At 29.8% G+C, this 25,942-nt stretch overlaps 1 protein-coding gene across 1 annotated transcript in view; it reads right to left on the reverse strand.

The window, feature by feature from the left end:
* Window positions 1-24,197, reverse strand: part of LOC106680778 (inter-alpha-trypsin inhibitor heavy chain H4) — a 38,890-nt gene extending 14,693 nt beyond the window's left edge. The window contains exons 1-11 of the mRNA XM_067052706.1: window positions 24,087-24,197; window positions 9,967-10,032; window positions 9,366-9,529; window positions 9,053-9,166; window positions 8,496-8,634; window positions 8,301-8,409; window positions 7,597-7,757; window positions 7,311-7,514; window positions 5,380-5,545; window positions 4,311-4,494; window positions 3,936-4,128 (exon numbers count right to left, since the gene is read on the reverse strand). Coding sequence (XP_066908807.1) covers window positions 3,936-4,128; window positions 4,311-4,494; window positions 5,380-5,545; window positions 7,311-7,514; window positions 7,597-7,757; window positions 8,301-8,409; window positions 8,496-8,634; window positions 9,053-9,166; window positions 9,366-9,529; window positions 9,967-10,032; window positions 24,087-24,104 — 1,518 coding nt within the window. The 5' untranslated portion in view covers window positions 24,105-24,197. The remainder of the gene's footprint in view (window positions 1-3,935; window positions 4,129-4,310; window positions 4,495-5,379; window positions 5,546-7,310; window positions 7,515-7,596; window positions 7,758-8,300; window positions 8,410-8,495; window positions 8,635-9,052; window positions 9,167-9,365; window positions 9,530-9,966; window positions 10,033-24,086) is intronic.
* Window positions 24,198-25,942: the final 1,745 nt, after the last annotated feature.

The following is a 25,942-nucleotide window of genomic DNA, read 5'->3' on the forward strand; positions in this document are numbered from 1 at the left end:
ATATTATTAAATTTGAATAAATTATATTATCCATTTAAGAGTAAAGTTCTTAATTTGAACCCAAGTATCTCTTATATTTGAGAAAAGTTATAAAAAGAGCCAAAATTCTTTTTATTTTATTTTTTATATTTTTAAAATTATTACAATATATTAAGGGAGAAGTATTGTGATCCTTTCAGATTTCAAATTCGAGTTTTTAACAGAAATATATGTTCTGAGGTCCCCTTAGTCTAAATAACCAAGTCTGACAAAATAGTCTGTGTGTGTGTGTTTGAACAGCCTAACTCAAAAATGAAAAGTCATAAGAAACTGAAATTATACATTTAATGCAGGTATATGTTGGGGCTTTTACAGAAACGTTTTTGATAATATTGACTGGCCAGAAGTGCCACTTTATAGAATCAATTTTTCATATTTTTTTCTTATTTTCTCAAAAAAAAACTTAAACAATTTTGATTAAACTTGATATATCATTGTAAAATTAAATTATCTTTTATACCTGCTAGGTCTTATCTTTATTATAATAATTTAACAGGGTTTAATGCCAAATTTTCAGAAACCTTCGTCTAAAGTACCTTTTATTTTACTTATTTGAAATAATTGACCATTTTTCATTGTTAATAGTAATAAACAATGCATAAATATGAACTACAAAAGAATCTTATGATTAGCAAAAGGAAAAAAGTGAAGAAATAGAGACAGCAGTTTAGAGACTGGACAGTCAGAGACGCCCAAGTATGCCCGATCTCTATCAATAGCAATCAAATATAAATGGCTTTGCTATATTTTCTTAAACTGTTGTATTGAAATTTTAAAAAAAAAATGATATTTGTTATTTTCACACCTCAAGAAATTCTGAAATATGAATTTTTATAGTAACAGAAAAATAAAAATTTATAACTTAAAATTTTCACCTTCCATGGTGACAAATGAAAATTGAATGATATACACACTGCACCAGATTGTATTTATTAGAATAAAATTTGTACTTTTTTTATCAAAATAAACTTCTACATTTCATTTTATATTGTACTTTATAATCCAAAAGAACACTATTGCATTATTCCAACACTAATCTTTTGGTTTAGTCATTCAATTAATGTTCAATCGGTGGCAACATTAGTTATATAATAATTAAATAAAATTAAAACAATAATAGTTAGTTTCTGCAGACTTCCACTTGCTTGTTCAAGAGATGGGCATGTGTCAACTTATGTTAATTTATGTAGTTCGAGATTTGCTAAGTCTTTGTCGGAAGTCAGATTAATTGCATACCAATTTTTTTATGGTATCAACAAGTACCTAATATATGATTTTTTTAATTAAACAATATATTGAACCTATAGTTGGATATTATATACATATAAATTTATCAAATAATGAATACTTCCATTCCAGGGTAATCAATGATGAAGTAGTGGTTTACGGGGCTTCAGATAAGTACTTCCTGTACCAAAATATATCCTAAGATGTAATTATCGTATGACATGATGCCTTGTGAAGGATTTATACTTGAAAGTTTTTTAAACATACTACATCAAATTGATGAATTTCGAACATTATCCAAAGACCGAAAGGATGTGTTATTCTTAGTGATTAAAGAAATAAAAAAAAGGAATATTTAATAGAAAAACATAAATATCAAGCAATGATTAGAAAGTCTAAAATCAAGTCATTGAAAAATTAGCATTAAATACTAACAAAATAAAATATCTGAAGTTGCCTGCCTTATATATTAATAGTTGAAAAAATTCAACCAGAATCTTACTGAACAAAACAAGTATAAAAAGGATTTTCAAGGAACTATGGAATATGTGATGGCCTCACTTATTCCTGAAGAAGAAATGGACCAACAGTGTATCATACATTCAAACGTGGATATTTTTCCAAATACAGATGATGATCATCGATTGAACAGAGAAGAAATCCAATATTGAAATAGAAGTCTTGATCCTAAAAAATCACCTCGACATGATAAAATCTCCACAGATACTTTGTTGCATATTACAATGAATCACCCTGATATAATCTGCCAACTGTACCAGAAAATCTTGGAGAATAAATATATTCCAAAAGATTGAAAAAGGGTGCCCTATACTTGATTTTGAAACTTGGAACTGATAAATACAGACATATTACAGAACTACCTGCTATGGTGAAGGTAATAGACAAGCTAATTAACAAGCAACTATTGCGCTACTTACAAAGTCATAGATTTTTAAATGATAATCAATTCGTTTTCCTCCAAAGCAAGGGACCATAGACCCACTTTATATAATGTTGTTAATATCATATAAACTAATTTAAATTTTAAATCGAATACTTTGATCTTAAGTATAGACATAAAAAGGGCATTCTATACTGGCTGGTGACTGACTCCTCAAGGCTCACCTTTGTCACCTATGTTCTATTCAACACAATTTTTGCAATCGACCACCCAAATAATTGAAAAATCATAACATATGCATATGATTTATTAATAATTGGTTCGAGTAAACACTTTGAAGAAATCAAAACCATGACCATTGAGATGGTCTCTAAATTAGAAACTTGAGCCTTAAATAACAAATTAAAATTTTGTCCTAAAAAGTGCAACTATTTAATCTGTCCTTATAGAAAGAAAACTCCACAATTAGAAATTAAAATAAATGAAATAAGCGAGTACAAAATACAGAGACACTAAAATTTTTAGGACTTTTGTTAAACAGAAAATTAAATTAAGAGTAATATACAGACAGATTAGTAACAAAACTAATAAACTTATTAAGCCACTCAGCAAAAGTTTCTTGGGGTCTAAATTCTACAACTTAATTTTTTTTTTTTCAAGTATGAATGTGCAATACTTCCAAAATTACTGTCATACATTAAAGTCATACCAGCCTGAGGAGAAAGTGTATTAAAATGAACAAAGTTATAGAGTCCAAAGGGTGATCGGCATGAAAATTTGTAAAGCTTATAAAATGCTTTCTACAGACACTACATGTGTAATTTTAGGATACCTAGCAATAGAATACAAAATTGAGGAACAAATTAATTTATTTGTACTCAAAAATCATAACCAAGGATCGCAACTGTGGAAACAAGGACAACGAAATGGATGACTTATATTGTGGCACAGATTATTAAAAGATGAAAGATAGAATGGGATACGATTACAAATGGGGAAGACCACTTCACAATTTCATGCAGAACAGTTACTAAATACTGCAAAGTGAAAAGTACATATTACCAACTGATGCGGTTAATGACTGAACATGGGCCTAGTGGATACTATCTTAAAAGATTTGGACTTGCTAATAATGACAAATGAGAATGCGATTAACAGAGAGATTTCAGACATCTACTTGTACGCTTGTAGGCTGCTTGAAACGGACAGAGCCAAGCTAATAAGAGAGACAGCCATTAATAATCCTTGGCCTATTCCTCAACACATTTTATGTGTAAAAGTACAAAGCAGAACTTACATTTATAGGGAAAAAGTCACATCATTTTTGGCCCATTGACTGCCAATTTTGATTCTTGGTTTATTGGTTTATTTTACTTTATAGTCATTGTTAATTTATACTTATTTCATTTTTGTACTTTATTATATATTTTTTTGTTACTTATATTTACATATATTTAATTTTTATTTCCATTATTTTTTCTATAAATATGAATGTCTAAATATGTAATTTTTTCTATAAATAAAAATGTCTATGCTTCTTACGAGCCATTACAAGGCTCTTGAGGGCATGTAGCATGTATGATCAATAAACTGCTCTCTCACAGGGTTACTGTGGAAGGAAAGAAGATAACCAAAATTCAAAAATATAAAAAAGAATATGCAATTAAGTTTTATCTATCAATAATTAAAATATGGTTCATCTAACCTTTGTCTACCTCTACAAGAATAAAATTTCAATTTTACAAAAATACTAAATAAAAATTGGTACCTGATTAGGTAAGTATTCAAATTTGACATCTGATAAGACTGGTGATGCAACTTCATTGTAAAAATTATTCAATTGCAGAGCTGCATCTGAGTCTTCATATATCCTCCTTGCAAAACCATTATTATCAAGGGATAGCTTTTTCAAAAAGTTCATATCAGCATCAGAACCAAAACCCATAGAAAAGATTGTTACCCTTAAAAAAAAAAGTTATAATTACTTAGTTAATTTATACAAATACTTGGTATATAAATACTTTGATTATATAAATAACATTTTTAAAACAACCAATTCAGTAATATCTCATGTTTGATCATTTTTATTTTTATTTATAACAAATAACTAGGATAACACAATAAATAACTGAAGTAAGCATACTTTCCAGTATTGCGCTTCTCAATATTTGCAATTATTTTTTCAGGGTCAGATTCTTCATAATTGGGCTCTCCATCAGTTAAAAAGATTATCATAGGCTCAATCGGGTTAACATAATTCTTGAACAAATCTTGTCCTACGCGAGCAATGTCAATACCAACTCTCAATCCTCCATTTATATTTGTACCTGTCAATTAATTGCTACTATAGATTATGTTGTGGTACAAAATTCTTAAAGAAATTACTCAAATTTTGTTATCTGTCAGTTATAATACATTAACTACTATCATTATCTTAATGACACTGAAGCCCAGAGGAAACTAAATATTTTTTATTAATATTTTTTTGAGTGTATGGGATATGTCTTTTTTTTAATATTACAATAATAAGACTCAGGGTTCAGAAGAGGAGCTGTGAAATTATATTATAAAAAAGAATAATGGACATTCTAACAATTGTATTAACTAAGTGTTTCTTTGCAGTACAACTTTAACTCCCTCTGAACAGTTGCATCCTCTTAATGCATACAGAATATGTTCTGAAGATAATAGGGCTAGGATATATTTTTGAAAATTTATGCCCTATAAAAAAAAAAAAAAAAAATAGAGATAATTAAACTTTGAAAGGTATCCTGAGAAGCTATTGTTAAACTTATGTGATAAAAGAAACAAAAGGTTACTGTTAGAGTTGGAAATACATAAAACTGCTTTCAGCTCTGAGTTGGATAAACAGATAACAGAAAAATATTACTAAGCAAGGAATGCTGAATATCATCAAATTATTCATTGTCATAATAAGTATCTCTTATCTATCTCTCATGCAGCGTGAAGTATCATCTAATTAAGTTGAATTATAATTTAAGTTAAATTATGATGTAGCAAAACTTCAAGATGTGATATAAATACAATAGCATTAATATTTGTATTCATATTCATCTTCCATATGTTAACTACAAAAAATATAATTTTCTGTCTAAAACACATAAAACTCTTTTTTTTCTTCCTTTCTCTTTTTGCATAGGTCATTAAATCCCACCAAAAATATGAACTATTAAATTAGAAAAAATATTTACTTCCATAGTCTGAAATACTCTTCATAAATTGCTTGGCCAATTCAATATTGGATTGATTAGCTGAAATCACGTAATCTTTTGACACTGGAACATCTATTGGTTCTGATACATCCCCAAAGTAGGGCTCATCAAGTATATTAATATTTACTCCAGCTAATTTCCAAGGCTAAACATATTAAAAAAAAAAGAAGATATAATATCGATTTAACAAAACAAAAATGTATAGAACAATATTTTTTAATAAAACATTATTGATTACTCACTCTCCTCATATTTCGAAAATGATTTCATTATACAGTTTAATTCAATATAAAACAGTAATTACTAAAATCTAAGATGTTTTAAATGACTATTAATTAATATTACAATGGCTGAGGAATATTTCACTGTTAATCATCAGTAATAAAAGATGACTTTATCAGTACTAAAACAACTAGAGGTCTATCAGAAATATTACCAAATTTCTCTTAAACTGCCAAATATTGCTTAGAAAATAAAACATTTATTCAAATTTTGCTTACAAAATATAAGGCATTAATATCTCCTTTCAAAACCCTAAAAAAAATTAACTGCATGAGTATTAAAATTATTATGGGAAATTGATGAGTAGATAGGGAGATGGGGGTGGATTTTTCTCCCACTCTCCCTAGAACGATTAGGCCATAATGTAATACTTACTGCTTATCTATTCTCAGTCCTCCCTATTTATAGAAACATTTACTCTCATCTCTAGCTGTGTCTCCTCCTCATGGAGAGGCAGCAGAAGAATGATACAACCTAGTGCAATTGCCAAGTACAGCACTGATCTGGACACAGAGATAAGAATACCTTCTCACTCTACAACCAGCTAGCCTTTCTGCTATTGTTGAGGGCTCGGTGTCAGGCATCACAAGTTCATCTCTGTGGAATCCTCTATACCGTTCCCCCTCTCCCCAATGAAATCCAGAAAATACACAAAAAGAAGAAGGTGAAAACCCAATTGAAAGCAGCTTCATTTGAAGTAACAGGGCTGCCACAAGAGTCAGTACGTAGGACTGCAAGGTTTCAACCAAAACTGCTAATCAAGCCAGTAGTTCCAAGAGGGTAGGCACTGAAGGAAAACAAAAGAAGTGATATGAAGGGAATGCTGCAAGGTTCACCAGCTAGAACTGCAAGATTCCCACCAAAACCGTTAATTCTGATGAATCCTCTAGGCAGATTCCAGGGAGCAAGTACAAACAGTAGCAATGGGAACAAGAATCTCACCTGGAATGTCTGCACTTTTTGCAAAGAAACCCAATGGTATTGTATGACTGTGATTGTACCTAGCAATAACCTATGAAATCAATGAACCTGTCAACAGTTCAAGGCACATACAAGAATAGTTAAAAATAAACTAATATTGATAAGTTAGCAGATAACCCATTGTTTAGTGGGGTTTAGCTGCAGTATGAATGGTTACATCTATGATAAAGTCCCTGACATCATTTGGAGGGAGGTGGAAGGTATTTTCATTTACAATGGTGATGCCAGAGAACTCCTTAAAATAACAAAAGTTGTTTCTCATTAAGAAATTAACAGAAGAAGCAATTTTAAAGAAGCTAAGGGCCCAGAATTATGAAATTTTGGGTATCTACAACCGGGTATATACATCAAAGATAAGCAGAAGGGATTCTAGATCACACTTAGATGTGAAATCTTGGAAACCAGCCTTCAAAGTTTAAATTAACTAAGTTAGTTCTAATTTTATTCTCACTTCTAAATCCACCCACTGGCGAGGAGAATCAATGATTTGACAGCACACAATAATATGGAGTTATCCTCATAAAACACTTTTACTAACCACTGGCTGAGATTTATATATTTATCACCATGGTTATCCAGTACACCAGGTGTTTATATGTACTAGATAACTAGTGGAGTAAACCATACATTAAAATAAAAATACTTACCAATAATTGAGCAGAAAACAAAACAATACTGAAGAAATCATTTTCTGATAAATCTGATAAGATCTTTTCCATTGCCTGTTTTAGTTGATTTATCTTTCTCCCATGCATTGAAGCACTTACATCCAATACAAAAACAACATGTTTATTCAAAGCAGGTAGCTCATCATGCCGAAAAATATGAACAAAATACCCATCTTGGTCAATCTAAATATAAAAATGATTCTTTGTCAATTAATATAATACACAAGGGTTATAACACATTAACTCAATAATGATTAATTATTACTAAAAGCTGCTGATGAGTTTGAGAGGAATCAACATCAAACTTCACAACCATTTGACCATTTAAACCTTCAGCGTTCAATTCCTTTTGGTCTTTTTCGGTGGGTGACCATTCAACTTTTATCTTGTTAGAAGAAATTTTTGTCTTTTTAGCATTTGGATTCTCTGTAATTCAACAAATTTCTTAAGTTATATTTTTAAAAAATCACTTAATATTAATTAAATTAACATTGGGCTGTTGAATCATCGACTAATGATTGAATCACTGAATATAATTTACAATCATAAAACAATACCTGATTTATCAGTATTTTTGGTTTAAAGAAAAAAACATTAATAATATAGAGATTTAGCTTTTAATGAAAATAATATTTTGTTTCTACGTTTTTATTGAAATGCCTAACCAAGTTTCAATCAAATACTTGAAAAAGAATTACATTTTTATATCATGAATGCTATATTAACATGTTTTTTTTCTAAAACAATCCAAGGTTCAATCATTGGGATAATAATTTAAAAATACTTATAAAAATAATGGGATAATGATTTAAATCTAGATAAAGATCTTGGCATGGACGAGTCAGAATCCTAGTCTCTGTTTAAAGTGTCTTAATTGTACTAACAGTATAACGCAATAAAATTATAGATCATTAGGAATTCAGTTTTTATAGAATTTATTAAGAACAACTTAAAGTCACACATTCTTACCAGCATCCGTTATATCTATTTCATTACTCATTTTAAACCTTGGTACTTCAACATACTTGATATTAAGTACATCTTCAATGGTAACAAGGATTTTTAGATCAGGAACAATCTGAAACCAAGATCAAAATATACATTCTCCCATTTTTTTTTTTTTTTTTTATAATACTCACTATACTAATCCTTAAATTTGTCTACCTGGTTAGGATTAACATTAATCACATTTGTATAACTACTGTTCTTTCGTGACAACAATTCTTCATAGGACAGTTCAAATGTCACTTTTCCTTCAGCTTCCACGTTAACTTTCACGGTGAAGTCTTTGGAATTTCGAGAGCTAAAATATTAATCAATATCCATCATTATTATTCATTACAATAAGTAAAGAAATTTTTTAAGTGAGCAAAGAAAAAACTTTAATGGAACTTTTCTATCAGTTTGTATTACTTTAGGGTTAATAGTAAGAAATACAAATCAAAAACAGTTAATACAATATCAATTTATAATTAGCTAATTAGTAACTAGAAGTGAACATAGATTTTAAAGAGGGTCCATTCTCCTGTAAAAGTAATGATTACAAATTTTCAAATCAAGTAAAAGTTTGTAGCTTGCAAATTATAACAAAAAAAAAATAATAATAATAATCCAAAATTATTGCTAAGAAAAAGTAATACAATGTAGTAATGAGCTGACATTAGCAAATATTATAAGTAAATGAATAAGAAAAAATAATAAATAGTTTTTAATGGTGTCACCTGCTTTGAAAAATGTGTCCAGCACTTTTTCCTGCACTTACAGCAGCATCATAATCCTTCTTGGCCTCCTCTTTTTCTTTTATGTAGGCTTCATATGATTTTTCTTTTATTCTCCTACAGAAAAAAAAATTTCTCTAACAACAAATTTTATGATACAAGCTCATTTTATTATGTTCTCCATAACACTATGCTATAAATATCAACCAATTTATGAAGTTCATGAGATCAGATAAATAATATGTAAACTAAGTATTCTATCTGAAGAAAATATTCACATTTCTTCTGAATCTAATAAAAAATTACGATTACTTACATAAGAAATTTAGTTATAAATGCTTCTTCTGGTAATACAACCTTAAAAGTGACCTCTTGAGAAATGTTAGCAGGATTCAAAACACGGCTTGTCACCAATGTCCTTGCATATGTATATTTAATATCAGACTTTATGTGAAGTTTCTTTATGATTGGAGCAGGTTCCTAAAATCAAAATAAAATATTGTTGCTTTGCTCTTTGGTATTGCTTGAAGGTATGATCCTCACTCAATCAAGATAAAGAAATTTCCCGAAGCATGAAAGAATTTCTTCCTTCTTAATGTGAGAAGAATTCTTAGTCCAAATAATCATTTATTTTACAGGTTACTAACTCAATTCTAGTCTAAGTGAAGGTCAGAGATATTACGTGCGTTTGCACTGCAAAATTTAAGTTGGTCTCTACAGGCTCAATTCAAACAGGCACTGTGGATTGAAATGTGCAAGGGTGTTTACTTAACAAATCTTCCACAGAATTAAAAAATATAAGCATTATTGATTATAACTAAGTTCATAAAAAAAACCTTAAAGATTCATTCGATTAAATAACTTCAAAATTCAATATAATTTAATATTTTAGCATAATTTTTTTAATAAATACTTACATCACATAACGCAGGTATGAACAGATAGCAGCTTAACAAAAGGCATAGAATCAGGTTAGATGTAATCTGTAAATTAAAAATCAGAATCAAATGAATACAGGCATAGGCAATACATTAACATTACAGTTAATATCAAACAATTTACAGTATACAATTATCGTACATATTTGCATATATATATATAGCAATGTATTATAGGGCTGGATATCCCTCTGTCTACCATAATTATAGTATTTTTGCTCTATTTCTATCTCTAAAAGAGGTAGAGCTCTTTATTCAGTTCTCTTGTCCATCTTATTTTTCTCTCTATGTTAATTTTTCTATTATTTTTTTTCTTCTACTTTCAGAGGAAATTTCCTTTTTTTTTTTTTCATTTAGGATCCTCCTAGCGTAGCTTCATCAGGGACAGTCCTTATCAAGCTCAACCAATTGGTGGATTCAATTAATCCTTCGAAGAGTATTATCCTTCTTCACTGTTTTATTTAGTCTATCTAAGAGCTTCTTTGAATGCCTATCATACAAATCTTAAATGCATCACATCTTCAAAGGGAGAAGCAAACTTTCCTAGTAGAGTGAGTGGGATCATCCACATCTCCCAACTAGAACCTCCTAAAACTAAGAATATTCAAAATATTTTATACATAGTAGTGACAGTCATTGAATGATTGTTGAACCTGATCACCCAATCCAAATTCTTAAGCTCAGAATACTTGTTAGTCATTGAATCCAAGTTTTTTTCTATTAAATTACTTTTCTTTGAATCCATAAACGTAAAATTTATTTTTTTATATAAATTCAAATTTTATTCAAGATAAAAAATTTTGAGATTACAATAATGAAATATAAAAAGATAATATGTTATTTTAATTCTAAAAAAATATTTTTAGGTACCTCAATAGATATTATATTCAAGTAATTATTCTTCTTTTAAAATTTTTTGAGGTTAATCACTTCCATCATTTGAAATAAATTATTATTTATTTATTCATGACAATTGTACAACGTTTCCGGACCACTGACCACTTATTCTTCATATTATTCCAAAAGGGCCAAATGCCCAGGGCCCTGTGTCATAGAATAATTGAAGAAATGAATCATACATTACACATGAATTTATAGTTTAAGGGTTACCCTGGACTTTAGGGAGAGGACATGAGGACATTCCATATGTTCCGAAACCTCTGGCAGCTACATCCCTAGCGAAGGAGAGGAAGGCATTGTCCAAGAACCTCGCAAGCTCTAGAACCACTATTAATTCTTTTCTTAAATACTGTTCACAAAATCGGACAAGTTGTCATGGTCAACAATAATACTGCTGACGAAAATAGAGCCAAGGATTACTAAATTGGTAGCAACACACCCGGTTCATCCTTCTCATTCTATTACGTTCTATTCTGAGTTCAATAAATAATTTCATAATTACAAAGTTCAATGTTTCTAATTTACACCTTTCTTTGCTATATTTTACGAAACGAGTCGAAACATTAACACATACATATTTCCTATTAATTGCTATTAAACTTTAAAAAAAAATTAATTTCCAGGGGGCGCTAAGTGACATTTTTCCTGGAAAGGGGGCGGTAGGACAAAAAAGTTTGGGAACCACTAGTCTAAACTGTGTGAAATACTCTCTTGCCGAAGAGTCCGAAAGTTAGAACCAAATTTAAATACCATTAGGACTAGAATTAATATTGTTTTGAAATTAAGGCATAAAATCTGTATCAATGCCTTGGAATTGCGAGTTAACAGGAATTCAATTGGAATTAAAATTTGATTTTTAAAAAAACAAAAATTGGATGTTTTACGTCTAAGTGTCTTAGTAGATTTTTGTGTTCTTTAATTTAAAAAAGCGAAATGTAAATCAACTGATATTAATCAATATAACCTATATTGATAATCGGGTCGCTTTCGGAAGATTATGAGTTATCACATTATGAAACCTAACTCTATCAGCAATTGAGGTTTTACATGCAGAGATGGTTTAGTTAACTAGTTTATAAGTCTGAACTGGTAAGAGCTACCCTTTGGGTAACATTAATTCTAAATAAGAATGTTTTTAAAAAACTCCATTCAACCATTCAGTCGCGAAAGCTGGCATTGTCCAAGAACTACAATAAGGTGAAATATATTGTCAATACATTTATTCAATTATCCTCCACATCCCACTTTCATGACTGAAAATTCTAAAAGCTAATATGAAAGAAGTTACATCATTGAATTAATCATCTGGAAACGAACTATCCTGTGTTTGTCACAGTATTTTTAACCGCTACTTCTTGAATAATGATTTCTTCCCGGATACTTCGTACGCAATTGGGTAGGGAAAACTGCTTACAGGGGAATGCTGAATTGATTTATCAATCTAAAAAAAAAATTAGCGTGATTAAACGTAGGCTTTAATATAATGATTAAAATATCCTGAAGATGATGGTCAGGTTTGCGGTCAAAAGAGAAACAGGAATAGTTTAACAACTATTAATTTTCCGACGTTTCGCCCCACTTTGTAGAGCTTCACCAGGGCTGTTCAAGTTGATAGCTTCAGAGACTTTCAAAGTCTCATACCAGAACATTAAAAAAAAGGAAAATATAGCTTAAAACTAATATTTTTAAAGTCAATTATTAAAAAAAAAAATTCGCGTTTATCCCTCAGAATTTTAATATCTAGGCTGTAAATAGCCCTAAAACTACAAAAATATTTAAGGAAGAGTTGGATTTTCCCAAAGTCCTAGGTGTATATAAACAGGGTTAGAATTCAAAAGGATATGCACGAAAGATAAGTTGAATTTCATTTGACAAAGGTTGCGCTATGCTTATTACATTTCAAAGTAATTATTGACAGTCGCTGGTGTGGTGACAAAATTCTACGATTTTAAGTCATGTCAGCAGTTTTAAGCTTGATGACAGAGGGATCTGTTTATATTCGTTTAGCCAAAACGTATGTAAGTTTAATAATATAAAATAGATGGTCAGAGAAAAAAAATTAATATATGAAAAATAATCTGAGAACCAAGGAGACCAAGTCCACTAAGAACGAAAAACACATACATAATTTCTTATGTCAAGCGTATAGCTTTCATACATGAAGTAGTTCTATTTCTAATGATCAGATTGGTTATATGTAAATTTTACATTTCATCAGAAGATTGAGATTTCAGGAAGTTGAAAAATAGGTGATGTTTAAAAGATGTAAGCGAAAAGGCATTACGAATAAGGATAACTAAGGAATTCCAAAAGCAGGAGGAACAGACAAGAAAGGATCTGTCAAAGGAAGCAGTTCTATATAATGGAGTATTCCATAATATCGATTGGTTTGGATCTGGTGTTCAAGGAGTGGATAGAGGAGTTCAGTGATATAGGAAGGTTTATTAATCCTTAAAGATTGGAACAGGGAAAAAAAAAATATTGCCGTCGGAAAGAGAGATAAAGCCACGGTAATTCAGTATAATGTCCAGAGATATAAGAGTGTCTGGGAACTCCGAAAATAAATCTTATAAAGCAAATCATAAATTACTTTAACATTCCCTCGAGTTCATGAGTGAGTTATTCATAAACCAGGTAACTGTAACCAGGATGGGAAGGTGGGAAATAAGAGAGAATAGGGTAGGATTTTTTAAAGGCAAGGTTTGGCAGAATCAATGGAACTGTAAAAGGATAATAATGGATTTTTCGGAAAAATAAGGAAGAGATTGCAAGCAGGGATTGGAGCCGATGAGGATAGCTTTGGTATTTGACTACGTCTAATAGTGAATTTGTTTAACGGGTCACTGGAGAGGATCTGAGAGGGTGAATTTGGGAGAGTGAATTTTTCGATCAAATGAAATAAAAATTGTGAAATGGAAGGAACAAGAAAGGGAAAGAAAAAAAAGGAATGAATTGAAATATTTGTATTTAGTGTATAGACTGGAATTGGTCGTAAAAGGAAACTGTGGGAATAAAAAAAAACTGTTTTCTTTCTTTTTATTATAGAATGTAAAAATATGTAATTTATATATGCCCAATCACGAATTGATTAGTATGCTATGTAATGTAGCAACCCGATGTATTTGGCAGCATGGATGAATAAAGTATTTCTCTCTCTCTCTAGCTGTAACTTGTTTTTCTAATTAATATTTACAGGAATTCTTATTAATAAATACTACTCCTATCTCTATTTGTTTAATATATTATTCAATACAATTAAAAACTCAACTAAACCGTAATTTTTCATGAATCAAATAAAATTGAGAAAAGAGTACCAAAATGTGTGAGCTAGAGGAGGTATGGAAGCCTAGATACAGTTTGTCGCATATAAATACAAAAAAGGAAACAAAGATATAAATAAACTTCTTAAATCGTCAACGGAAGATGACTCAGACCAGGAAGACGTAACTACCACCGTCATATTCCATTGAGGTGGGGCGGAAAGACTTTTATCATTGCAACTGCTTTGAAATCAAAGTCTTTGCCAAGGTCCACCAACCACAATACAATTCTAGATAAGTTTGTCTTCAAATCTTCTAATTTATGTCGTCCTCGACTGAATGGTGTTGTTGTTGGGATATTTCTAGAGAAAATGTGGCAGAAAACAAAAGCTTGTGAGAAAACAATGTAATCTGAACCTTGGGAAATTCTTGCTTATGCTGTGTAAGAAGTTGAAACTGATAGAATATTTCAGCATAAAATGTTACAATATTATGTTAGCTATCCTTATCTTTAACTTGTATTATTTTGCTCTGCCCAAAGAGACACAATTCTATGAATAATGTTATCAAATCGGATGAGTCAGGAAATGTTAAATTTCCGAAGATAATTTCAATATTTATAACTACATCGAAATGACTGAACTATGAAATTTAGACCGACAGTGAGATACCATATATATATACTTAGGCTTACAATACTAAATATAACTTTTTATAAATATTAATTTTTAAAATGTATAAGTAAAATAACACATAAAAATGGTAGGCCTAAGTGAAATATAAATATTAGGGCGTTGTGGAGGCTATCCAATATTTAAGCTAGATAAGTACAATATAAATAGACTTCAAGTGATACAACTAATAATTTAATTAACATCTAATGAAATGAAAAGAAAGTAAAAAATTAAAATAAAATAATAATTATTAAAAAAAAATTATATTGAAAAAATAATAATAACAAAAATAACTGAAAGGATTTCGAAGTGAATAATAAAGCTGCAAATTTACAATTAGTGAATTAATATAATAATCAGAATAAAACAAGATGATACAGAATATGATAAAATTATGGATTCAATAATATCTTGTACAAAGCACACACATACATTGCTAATTCTAATTGTAATGTAATAAATAAATTATGTGGAGTTAAAAAAAAATACAGGCTGATATAGTCATTTTGTGAATCTAAATCAATTACAGGGAGTCATAAAAGAAAGAAAGCACAAAGTTAATTTTTTTTTTTTATTTATTAATTCTTCTTCTTCTTCTTCGATTTTCTAGCTTTGCAAGTTTTGATAAATGACTATCAGCATTTACAATTAAAACAAACAGTATTTATACATTTTTAATATTTTTGAAAATCTTACAGTTGTACCTTGACTGGAGATTTGAAGAAACAAAATTGATCATAAATCTCAATAGAAACATAAATAAGTTAACTATCACAATTTCAAAACCTATTACTTTTTACATCTATTATTTAAGTAGATCCTCAATTTCTGAGGTATTCCAACTTATCTGGAGATAAGTTGGAAAGTATCATTCTGACAGTCACTGATACAGGTTATTAATACGCAAGTTGGATGTGACAAACTGAAATTATCTGGTACTACTCCAAAAAAAAAAAACCTCTGGATCCACCTCTGTCACAAAGTGTGTGTGTGTAAGTCTACATAATGGATTACAAAAGGACAACTAAGAGAAATCTCATTCAATGTTGAACAATCAAATTGAAAAATCAATAAAGACAACAACAATATCTACTCTTATCATTGACTAATGATAACACTAAATATGGCTATATTTAGATATATTTAAGGCCACGGATTTATAAATATATTTTTTTTAGTACAGCAACATGTTTTAAGCAAGTTAATTGGCTAATTTGTTTGTAAAACAGGCCAGTATATCAAATCTGTGCGCAATAGTGGCTGCGTAATAGCTGAAATACTGTTTCTCTATAAACTGTAGGGCCACAAAGGCTCAAAAGACATTGAGGAAGCTTACCTAAAGTCTTCTCCTTGAAGTCCTTAAATGTTTTATAATGGCAAAATAAAACTTGGTAGATCTTAGCTATGGGTAATATTTATTTTGATAGTGAAGCCGACTTTCTAATCTTTTCCAGTTCATTTCAAGCTCTCTTAAATAAAGAATTCCAGTGGAAAGATATATTTTCACTGAATGATTCTCTTAGAAAATCCAAGTATAAAACGATTTTAAGCCAGTGATTTTTCCGAATCAAAGGTCCTGAGTCTTCAAAAACTCTTCAAGGTTTTTGACATTTTACTCACACAAGTTGAGAAAAATCGAACAAACATAAATAGTATAGGAACATACTCCTAGCAGTCAAGAAAGGTGCAAAATAATTTTAAATAATATACTAGTTTTTACTGACCAACATTTCACCCCACTTTGCAAGGCTAAATGGGAACAAGTTCCAAACATTGTTTATATGATAAAACGATTAGAATATAAATAAAATTATTGTAAAAAGTTAAATAGAAAAGATGAACGTAAAAAAAAATACGAATAATAATACTAAATAAAAATCAGTAATGCTTGATAGAATTGCAAATGTAAATTTATAATTATTTAGTAAACTAAGTATTATTTCACTGTTCATTGCTAAATTACTATTACTATTTAGTAGCTTTTTTGACCACCACCCGGACAATCCTTCTAAAAGGCAATATGTCATTGTTTGAATTAATGTGATTTAATAACCTTTTATTATTAAAACCTAAAGTCCTTATTACTCTAGATGATTATACAGGCGACCGCACTAAACGCCTTAATTGCGTTAATGAGACCGAAAGACCAGTAGGGAGACTACACGGCGACATTGTAAATATGACAAAACAATTAGAATATAAATAGAAAGGATGTAAAAAGATATATAAAAAATAATGACATAGTAAGCTAAAAAAAAAAAAATATAAATTTAAATGTATAGAATCCTAATAAATAACAAGTACAGGTGTCCACCTACTCACTCTCACTTTTCTGTTATTGCACCTTACATGTATTTACTTCACCACTCTTTGTATTTCATAATATTATTTACTATTTCTACAAAGTATTGTTTCAATATTCGTTACTCAATTTTACATTTGCTATTTATCCCTCATTTCTATACTTGTTATTTGTTAGTAATCCATTTATTTATATTTATGGATAGGAAGATGGTCAGGGTTGCGGTCAAAGGAGAAACAAAAATAGTTTACAACTATTTATTTTTCCGACGTTTCGCCCCACTTTGTAGGGCTTCATCAGGGCTAAAAAGATACAAAATGATACAATGATAAGAATAAAAATACAAAGATAAGATACAATGATAAGAATAAAAATACAAAGATAAGATACAATGATAAGAATAAAAATACAAAGATAAGATACAATAATAAGAATAAAAAGAAGTAACAATGGCAAGAGTAAAAATTTTTTATATAAAAATACGTAAAATATACAGTTAAAAAATACAGGAGATGTACATAAAACAACATATATGTTAAGTTAACATATATGATAATTCCTGGAAATTATTAAATTACCATAAATGCTATTATTATATAAGATATTATTATATAACATATGGTAATTTAATAATACCTGGAATAATACCTTTATTCCATATTATTTATACTGGGGAAACATATATTATTTTGTAAAAATAAAATATTTATTATTAGGAACGTGATAAACTTTATATGTCTGGAATGATTATATATATATATATATTAACTTTCCAGTAATATACCTTTATCATATATGTTAATTTAATAACTCCCGGAATAATATCATTTATGGTAATTTAATAATTCCTGGAATAATAATCTACAGAGTGGGGCGAAACGTCGGAAAATAAATAGTTGTAAACTATTTTTATTTCTCCTTTGACCGCAACCCTGACCATCTTCCTATACATCAATTTTTACGGTCAACTATATATACATATATTTATATTTATGATTCTTTTCACTCATTCTGTTTCTCTTTTTTATATAGATTTTTAAAAACTTTATATTTATATTCTACTTGTTTTATCTTTTTTGCAATGTTCGTATCTTGTTGTCGTTTAGCCCTGAGGAAACCCTGCAAAGTGGACCGAAACGTTGGTAACTAATAAATAGTTTGTTTTGTGCATACTAGTCTGTACCTTTATTGACGGCAACACTGACAATCTTCCCACAATCTATTATGTACAATCAATCTTCCAAAACGTAAAGAGCATGATCATTTATTATTGTTGGTAGTTAGCTCAACAGTCCTTAGCAGACTTGGGTCTCAGAAATAAGCTTGTGCCAGGATTCTCTATCGACGTTTCATCTCCATCTTCTCCACAGCCTTCCCTTTTGGCACGTCCCTTCTGTGTTGCTAAAGAGGTTTCCTTGTCAGTCATTCTTCCTCTATTGTTTCTACTTGCCCTAACCATTTGAGGCGATAACATTTGATAGGAACCGTAATATCATTATAGAGTTCAGATAGCTCGTCTTTCCTTATTTGTTACTGATCAATCATTCTCTTGGGACCGAAAGAATATTGGTATATCTAATGTGGCCAACATATATACATATATTTTTTATATTTAGTAACGTTTATTACCAAACATTAGTAAAATCAATAAATTCATCATTCCTCATGCATTGTTATCATTTATTATTATTTGAGTATTGTTATTACTTATAGTATAAAGGTACACAGCACAAGGTCAGACATAGTATATAGAGTACAGGACAGGGTCAGGGCGTGTGTCATCTCCTTTTACGTCATTACTAACATGCAGTCTGACCAACTCCTTCCTATTCAGTTCGTCACGGCGTGCGGACAGACGTCTACACCTTTGGGATCATCCGCTATGAGGACAAGACGGGCTAACAGACGTCTTCCACCTACGAGAGCAAGAAGCATCTACCGACGGCAGGGGCCTCCATCTCGCAGTCACCCACGGTGATGTAAAGACAATTTTTTTATTAGGATTTAAATTAAATTGTATTAATTTATTTTTTCTTTTCATTTATATAACCTTATTTGTTAAATAAGTAAGTTTTTATAGTTTTTAAGGTATTTTTTATTTAATGTATATATATTCAAATTTTAAATACTCCAAAGAGGTAATGCCTAATATAGTACATTGGTTAGTGCTACAGGGATGAGTGAATGCACCAGTAACGAAGGACATTATTTAAATAATGAGATTGTATATTTTGGTATATGTATATAAACGACAATACCTCTTAATAGAAATTAATATAATTGACAAATATGATAAGATTTTTATTGTATACATATAATATTAATATATAGAAAAAAGTTTAATATTAAATTGATTGTTACAATTTTAGGATACTTAGTACATGAGTACGGTTAAATCCCGAAACGTTGAAAAAAAAACGTTGAAAAAATAATTTTTTTTTTTCTACTGGAAATATTTTTTCACCTCAGCAGATTAACAAATTCAATTTTTAAATATTTCCTTTTTATTATTTTAGAATATGCAAAATACAATATTTAAAAAAATTGTTAATTTTTTAATTATTAAAAATAATTAAACTTCTTTTACTTTTATTATTATTAACGCTTTGGGCTGCAAAGATTTCTTTTGAATCCTTACCAGCCATAACAATAAATATTTCTCAGAGGTTTGCTAAATATTCAACAACCGCTCGCATTCCTGCGTCAACACCGACTTTACTAATCCGTAGGTAATTGGGCTTACGATAGTTTTATAGTGTTAACTATGTAATGGCGTCCCATGACATAGATTTAAATGTTTTTGTGAGCTCAAACAAGTGCAATAACATTTATAACCTGTTGTAATTCTGCCTTTTATTTCATTCTGCAATTTGCTTCGATCTCTCACGACATTTTTTTGAGAATTCAATATTTCGTACGAGTCTGTAATCATAATTGGGTATCTTCGGCTGGATACCTTTTGTCATTTGATGCTCTTGCCGTCGGTATCCTGAAAACCTGTCATGATGACGCACATTGAGCCAAACAGCCAGTTTAGAACGAACAATCCAATAAAACGAGTCAAAACCAAAACAAAGAATTTTTAAATTTTCTAACTTTATGTGTTAATTCATCGGGCAGTAAAGGCTTTCGGCTAGAGTAGGATCTACGGAAGGTACGTAACTATAAAAAAAAAAATGATTAATTGATTGATTATTAAAATAAAATTTAGTCCTTATTTGATTTTTAAAAAGGTTGCACACTATTGTATCAACTAGTTGTTGTAATTCTGTTACTCGACAATATCTTTAATACGGTATTTAATTATAAGTTTATTTATTTTTTTTAATGATGTTTAAAGAAGGCGGTATAGAAAGCTATGTAAATGAATACATCGTTTATTTTATTTTTTTATCTAGTTTTTACTCATTTTTTCTGTAAATATTTAGGATTTTAATAAAAAAAAAAAATCCTGAAAATTCTCCAACTATCGAAATATATGAAATCAAACAATCTTATATGATTTTTAAATAGTTTTTGTGTTTTGGAAGGAGTAAACTTTTTTTATAAACGTTTTAATTACCTAAATATAATATGAACAATAAATACTGTATTGCTTCGGGATACACCTTTTATTGTTTCGAGATCCTTATACAATAAACTCATGTTTTTTAGCTACTTATTACATATCAACTGAACTTAGCATTTTGATGAAAATAAACTGAATGAAAAAATAACCATAAGTACATAAATAAACCAATAAAATATAGGCCGCTTATTGATGATTTTTACAGCAATATATGGCTGGTTCACTTCTGTTTATATCTACGGGTTGCTGTTTCTGTATAATTCGGATTTTAACAGTTATAAAGAATTACGGCAAGATTGAAAGAAATTATGAGTCAAATTATGTATGTATTCATGTAAAATGTATATTTTTAGCTCTGAATACATATTAGTTATTTTAGTTAAATATGAATAATTGTTAACGAATCTCAGGTATTTATTTTGGAATAGTTTTTACCAATTCTTAGGCATTTGTTTTGAAATAGTTTTTAACAATTCCTAGGCATTTGTTTTGGAATAGTTTTTAACAATTCTTAAGCATTTGTTTTAGAATAGTTTTTAACAGTTCTCAGACATTTGTTTTGGAATAGTTTTTAACAATTCTTAGGCATTTGTCTTGGAATAGTTTTTTTTAACAATTCCTAGGCATTTGTTTTGGAATAGGTTTTGATAATACTTAGTCATTCGTTTTGGAATAGTTTTTAAAAATTCTTAGACATTTGTTTTAGAATAGTTTTTTTAAGTTGATTGAATTAGTGAAGCTTCACAGCTTAAGTTATAATAGTACAGTTCTATAGAGTATTAATTTATTTCAGAGTAATGATTTTGGATTTTTAATTAAAATACGGAAATATTTTGTACATTGGTTAACTGGTTAAACAACAGTTTATTTTTAACGCAGAGGTTCCAAATCTTGAAAAATTGGAGAACATTGCTTTTAAAAGCGATTACCCATTTAAGAGCGAAAAATTAAAAACAGAAACTTACTATTTTCCTTGGGATAGTATAAAATATATAATTTCAACTGTTTTGGTAATATCCATATTGAGACTGGACAACCATCTCCAAAGACTCAAAAGTTGCTAAATTCTTGGAATTTTGGAAGCATACACGATTTTTGGCGCAAAAACATGACGATTGGAAATTCTAAGAAGAGTGAAAACATTTTTAATTGAATATTTCGCGGCGCCCTTAAAAAGAAACCGCGGCGCACACTTCGGGAATCATTTGTTTAACGTGACTCCTAATTATCTAAGGGATTTGGTAAAAGGGATGAGTGCATCATTTAAAGCTATATTCAACAAAAGTATAAGTTTTTGAAAATTATGCCTTTTAATTTTTCAACATATAGATAATAGATATAACCATAATTTTTAAAGGTATTTTTAGGCCTTTTTGAAAGCCCCTTAACTGCCATTAATGTGTCAATTTCGTAAGATGAGGATTATAATGTGTTATCACCAGCAAAGAGTGCTATATTAACATTATTGAATTTTGGGTACTTATTTATGAATAAATTGAATAATAGGGGACTCAATGTATGAGAGCGCTGTAGCCATGGGGTAAAGCGCATGGCTACTAACTCTAAGGACGACCAGAGTTCGAATCCGGCTGGGCAGAAAATTGTTTTCTGTTACACTGCAGCTGTGAGTAAACTCCTGTGGGTTCTAGAGCCCTCCTGGAGTGGAGTCCATCCAATCTCTTAAATTGTGTACCCTTCATTGAATGAAAATCTGGCGGTCGAGCGTGTTTCTGACCAAATCACCTCCTTGCACAACCGTTGGTCTAGTAACAGTACTTCTTTACAAAGTACTGAACCCCTGACCTTCCATGGGTTATAGCGGTTCAGATTTAAATTTTTTAAATAATGTAGCCAATAAATATATTAAAATTACATTGCATAGATCAAATCGATGTTAAAATATTTAACTAACTAAAATACTTAACTATTTCCAGTTTTTTTTCGGAACCATAAAGCAAACTGTTGTCATCGAAACCTGAAATTGTTTTTAAACAAATCCCGATTGAAATAAATGTTTTGATAACCAGATTCCTTCGGTTCCTGACCTCATGGAGCTGGAATATAGTAACTGTTGATCTATTATTAATTGAATAATTAATAATTCTTTAATTGTGAGGTTAAATAATTAGTTCAAGTGATTGAAAAAATTATTTGCAGATTCGTTTTTAATTACTTATTAGCATATTATATATAGCACATATGTTATTATATTATATATAGCATATTAAATTAATAATTAGAGAAATTCTTTAATTGTGAGGTTAAATGATTAGTTCAAGTTATTGAAAAAAAGTATTTGCAGATTCATTTTTGATTGCTCATTAACATGCTAATTATTTAAATTGGAAGAAGATAATTGACCGTATGAAAAATATTATAGAGAGATAGTCCAGATGGTGCTCAATAATAGTATAAAATACTAAAAAAAAATTTGTTGAATGGTAACCAATTAATCTGTAATTAATTAAATAGTACATTATTAATACGCTTACCATTGAATTGTTTTTTTACGATTTTGTACCTTTATTAACTGTAATATATATTACAATATATTTCATGTGGTCAACTATCTTCTTCCAATTTAAATAATTAACGTGTAAATAAATAATCATTAACCAATATATGAATAGTTTTTCAAAAACTTGAACTATTTTCCATCAAAACTAGTGCTACGATATGTACTGCCTTCAAGGAAGACTCAGTGCATTAAAGAGGAAGGAATTAAAACATTGTTCATTAGAAATCTATATGAGCAAAGAGGCATAATCTAATCATTGATTAAAATTATATCAGGTCCATTCGTCTCATAGGAGATCGCACTTAATGCTACAAAAATATTGGATGATGAGTGAAGGTTATTGTGGCATGATAACAACAAACATGGGAAGGGATATAGAACGTCATACATTAAGGAATAGCATAGTCATCAGTTTTTTATATGGCAAACATTTTGTACCGAGTATATCATCTAGCATTGGTGTAGAATTGTGTATCACATAAAAAAAATGTTTATAATAATTAAATTTTTACAAGGTTTTCCATTATTATTTAGATCTTTATTATTATTTTTTTCGATCAATTGAGGTCCTATTATTATTGGTGCGATTTAGTAAACTCCTAATTTTTTTTTTTTAAAGAAATAACGAAAAAATATGGAGAGAGAGAGAGAGAGGGTAGACATTGGCGCTCTTTTTAAAATATTTGTGGGAGACGATGTATTTCTTAGGGTCAGGCGAAAGGTTTCCATTTAATCACCTCGCCAGTAACTCCACAAATACATACTATTTAAATGAATTTAAAAAAATTATTATGGAAGCATTATTCACTTCACCTCATTAGATAAATAATTAAATATTACAAATATAAATTGTATATACTGTAATTATGTTACTTACCATTACCGACATATTCATTGCACCGACCACATCAACACAATCACAGTGAATGACCGCCTCGAAGACGTCTTGAAGATATTTACGCTCCCCACCCCATCATTCCCGCTTCCCCATACTGGGGGAAGTCCGCGCCATTTTCGTCAGCGTGAATGAGTTTCTGTGAACTCTGTCTAATTCAGAACCTTTCCCCATTAATACTTCTTCATGACTACTCTCACGTATTTGTTTATTTTTCTTGGAATGTAGAGACTAGCAGACATAACGGGATAATATATCTCCTAGAGGTCAGGGGCCGGATGAAACAGGAAATCAAAACATGTATTTCAACAGGGATTTGTTTGAAAACAATTTCAGGAAAACTGTCTGCGTTGATAAAGGTTTGCTTTTCAGTCGAAAAAAAATAGGAATAGTTGAGTAGTCGAAAAAAAAAAAAGTATACTCCAAAAAATCGTTTTTATTGATAGCCTGAAAGAAATTTAAAAACCATTTATTTATTTATTTTATACCAGATCGGCCTAGTGGGCCTTACACGATTGATATAACCGTTACATTATATATATATTTTTTTACAGTTGACTAGAGGGGGGGAGGGTATAGTCTCGTACAAAAGACACCCCTAACTATATACAATGTTATAATTAAAAGAAAAAAAAGATCAAATAAATAGATAAGAATAATGCTTCTTAAAAAAAGAGAAAAGTAAAATTAATAACAAAAAATGACGACATATGTAGACGTAAAAAACAAACAATTGCCCTCTAATGTTAAAAATAAAAAGATTAATTTGAAGAAGAAAAAAAAAATAATAATAATAAGTAAATTAGAGGAAGTGTAAATAATAGAATTAATAAATACAGAATTTATAACAGAATGTCCTGCAGCAGCCTGGAATTCAGTCTTCGGGTTGAGGTTGGGTTTCTCAGGTTGTAGGTCACTGCTCTTCTAACTGTCTGCAACTGGGAGTGGAACTGAACCGTTTTTTATGTAGTCCTCTATTGACTCCATTTGTAATTCCCGATGCAATTGGATATATCTTATGAGCCAAGGAGCATCCACTGGCTATTCTTTGGACTTATTTTTAAAGATCGTAGTTTTTTCCTTTTGTACTTATACTTCACAGCCGTACATCAGCCTGGTATTTTTTTAAAAATAAAAACTCTGGAATTACTCATTCTCATCAGAAAAAGCAAGGATTATGTTCTGGGTTCAATAGTTCTTCTAAATAAACAGGAAATGAGAATCATTTCACGGAGAATGAATCCACATTTTCAGAAACCAGAAGGAAGTTTGGAAAATTATGGTTTTCTGATTTTTAATGTTAGACATGTAAAGGGTACGAAGATACATCTTTACGATGACGTACAAGACATTTCCTCACCCGATAATACCCGTTAATACCCGTTTTTATCCGGTATAGTATTTATTTATAGATGTATTTACTCACATTGTATGTATATCCATCCTAAAATCACCTAGTTTGCATTACTTCTCTTAGGGGTATATTTTGTTCGAGATAAAGCTCCCAGACTAATTGTTAAAATAATATCAAATTGTAATAATAAACATGTAAAGATCTGGGGGGAAATAAATATAAAAATATTATAACATAATGGTCATTTCTAGAACATTTTGAATGACCACAAATATTCCTAAAAAAGAAAAAAAATAACGAGGAAAGTCGGGGGTACGCGGCCGGGGGAATCAGTAGCCACTTTTACTTCTCCGTTTCTAAACCCAAAGACAAAGATTTCTGTTAAAAAATTTTTGAAATTTTTTAAAAAAGAACCTTAATGGAGTCACTAATAAATTTTTTTAACAATCTTGACAAATGTTCCGTTTCCGAAAATGGTAATTGG

This window comes from Halyomorpha halys, unplaced genomic scaffold (assembly GCF_000696795.3).
Source record: "Halyomorpha halys isolate HHAL.00 unplaced genomic scaffold, Hhal_1.1 Scaffold286.1, whole genome shotgun sequence".
NCBI lineage: Eukaryota > Metazoa > Arthropoda > Insecta > Hemiptera > Pentatomidae > Halyomorpha > Halyomorpha halys.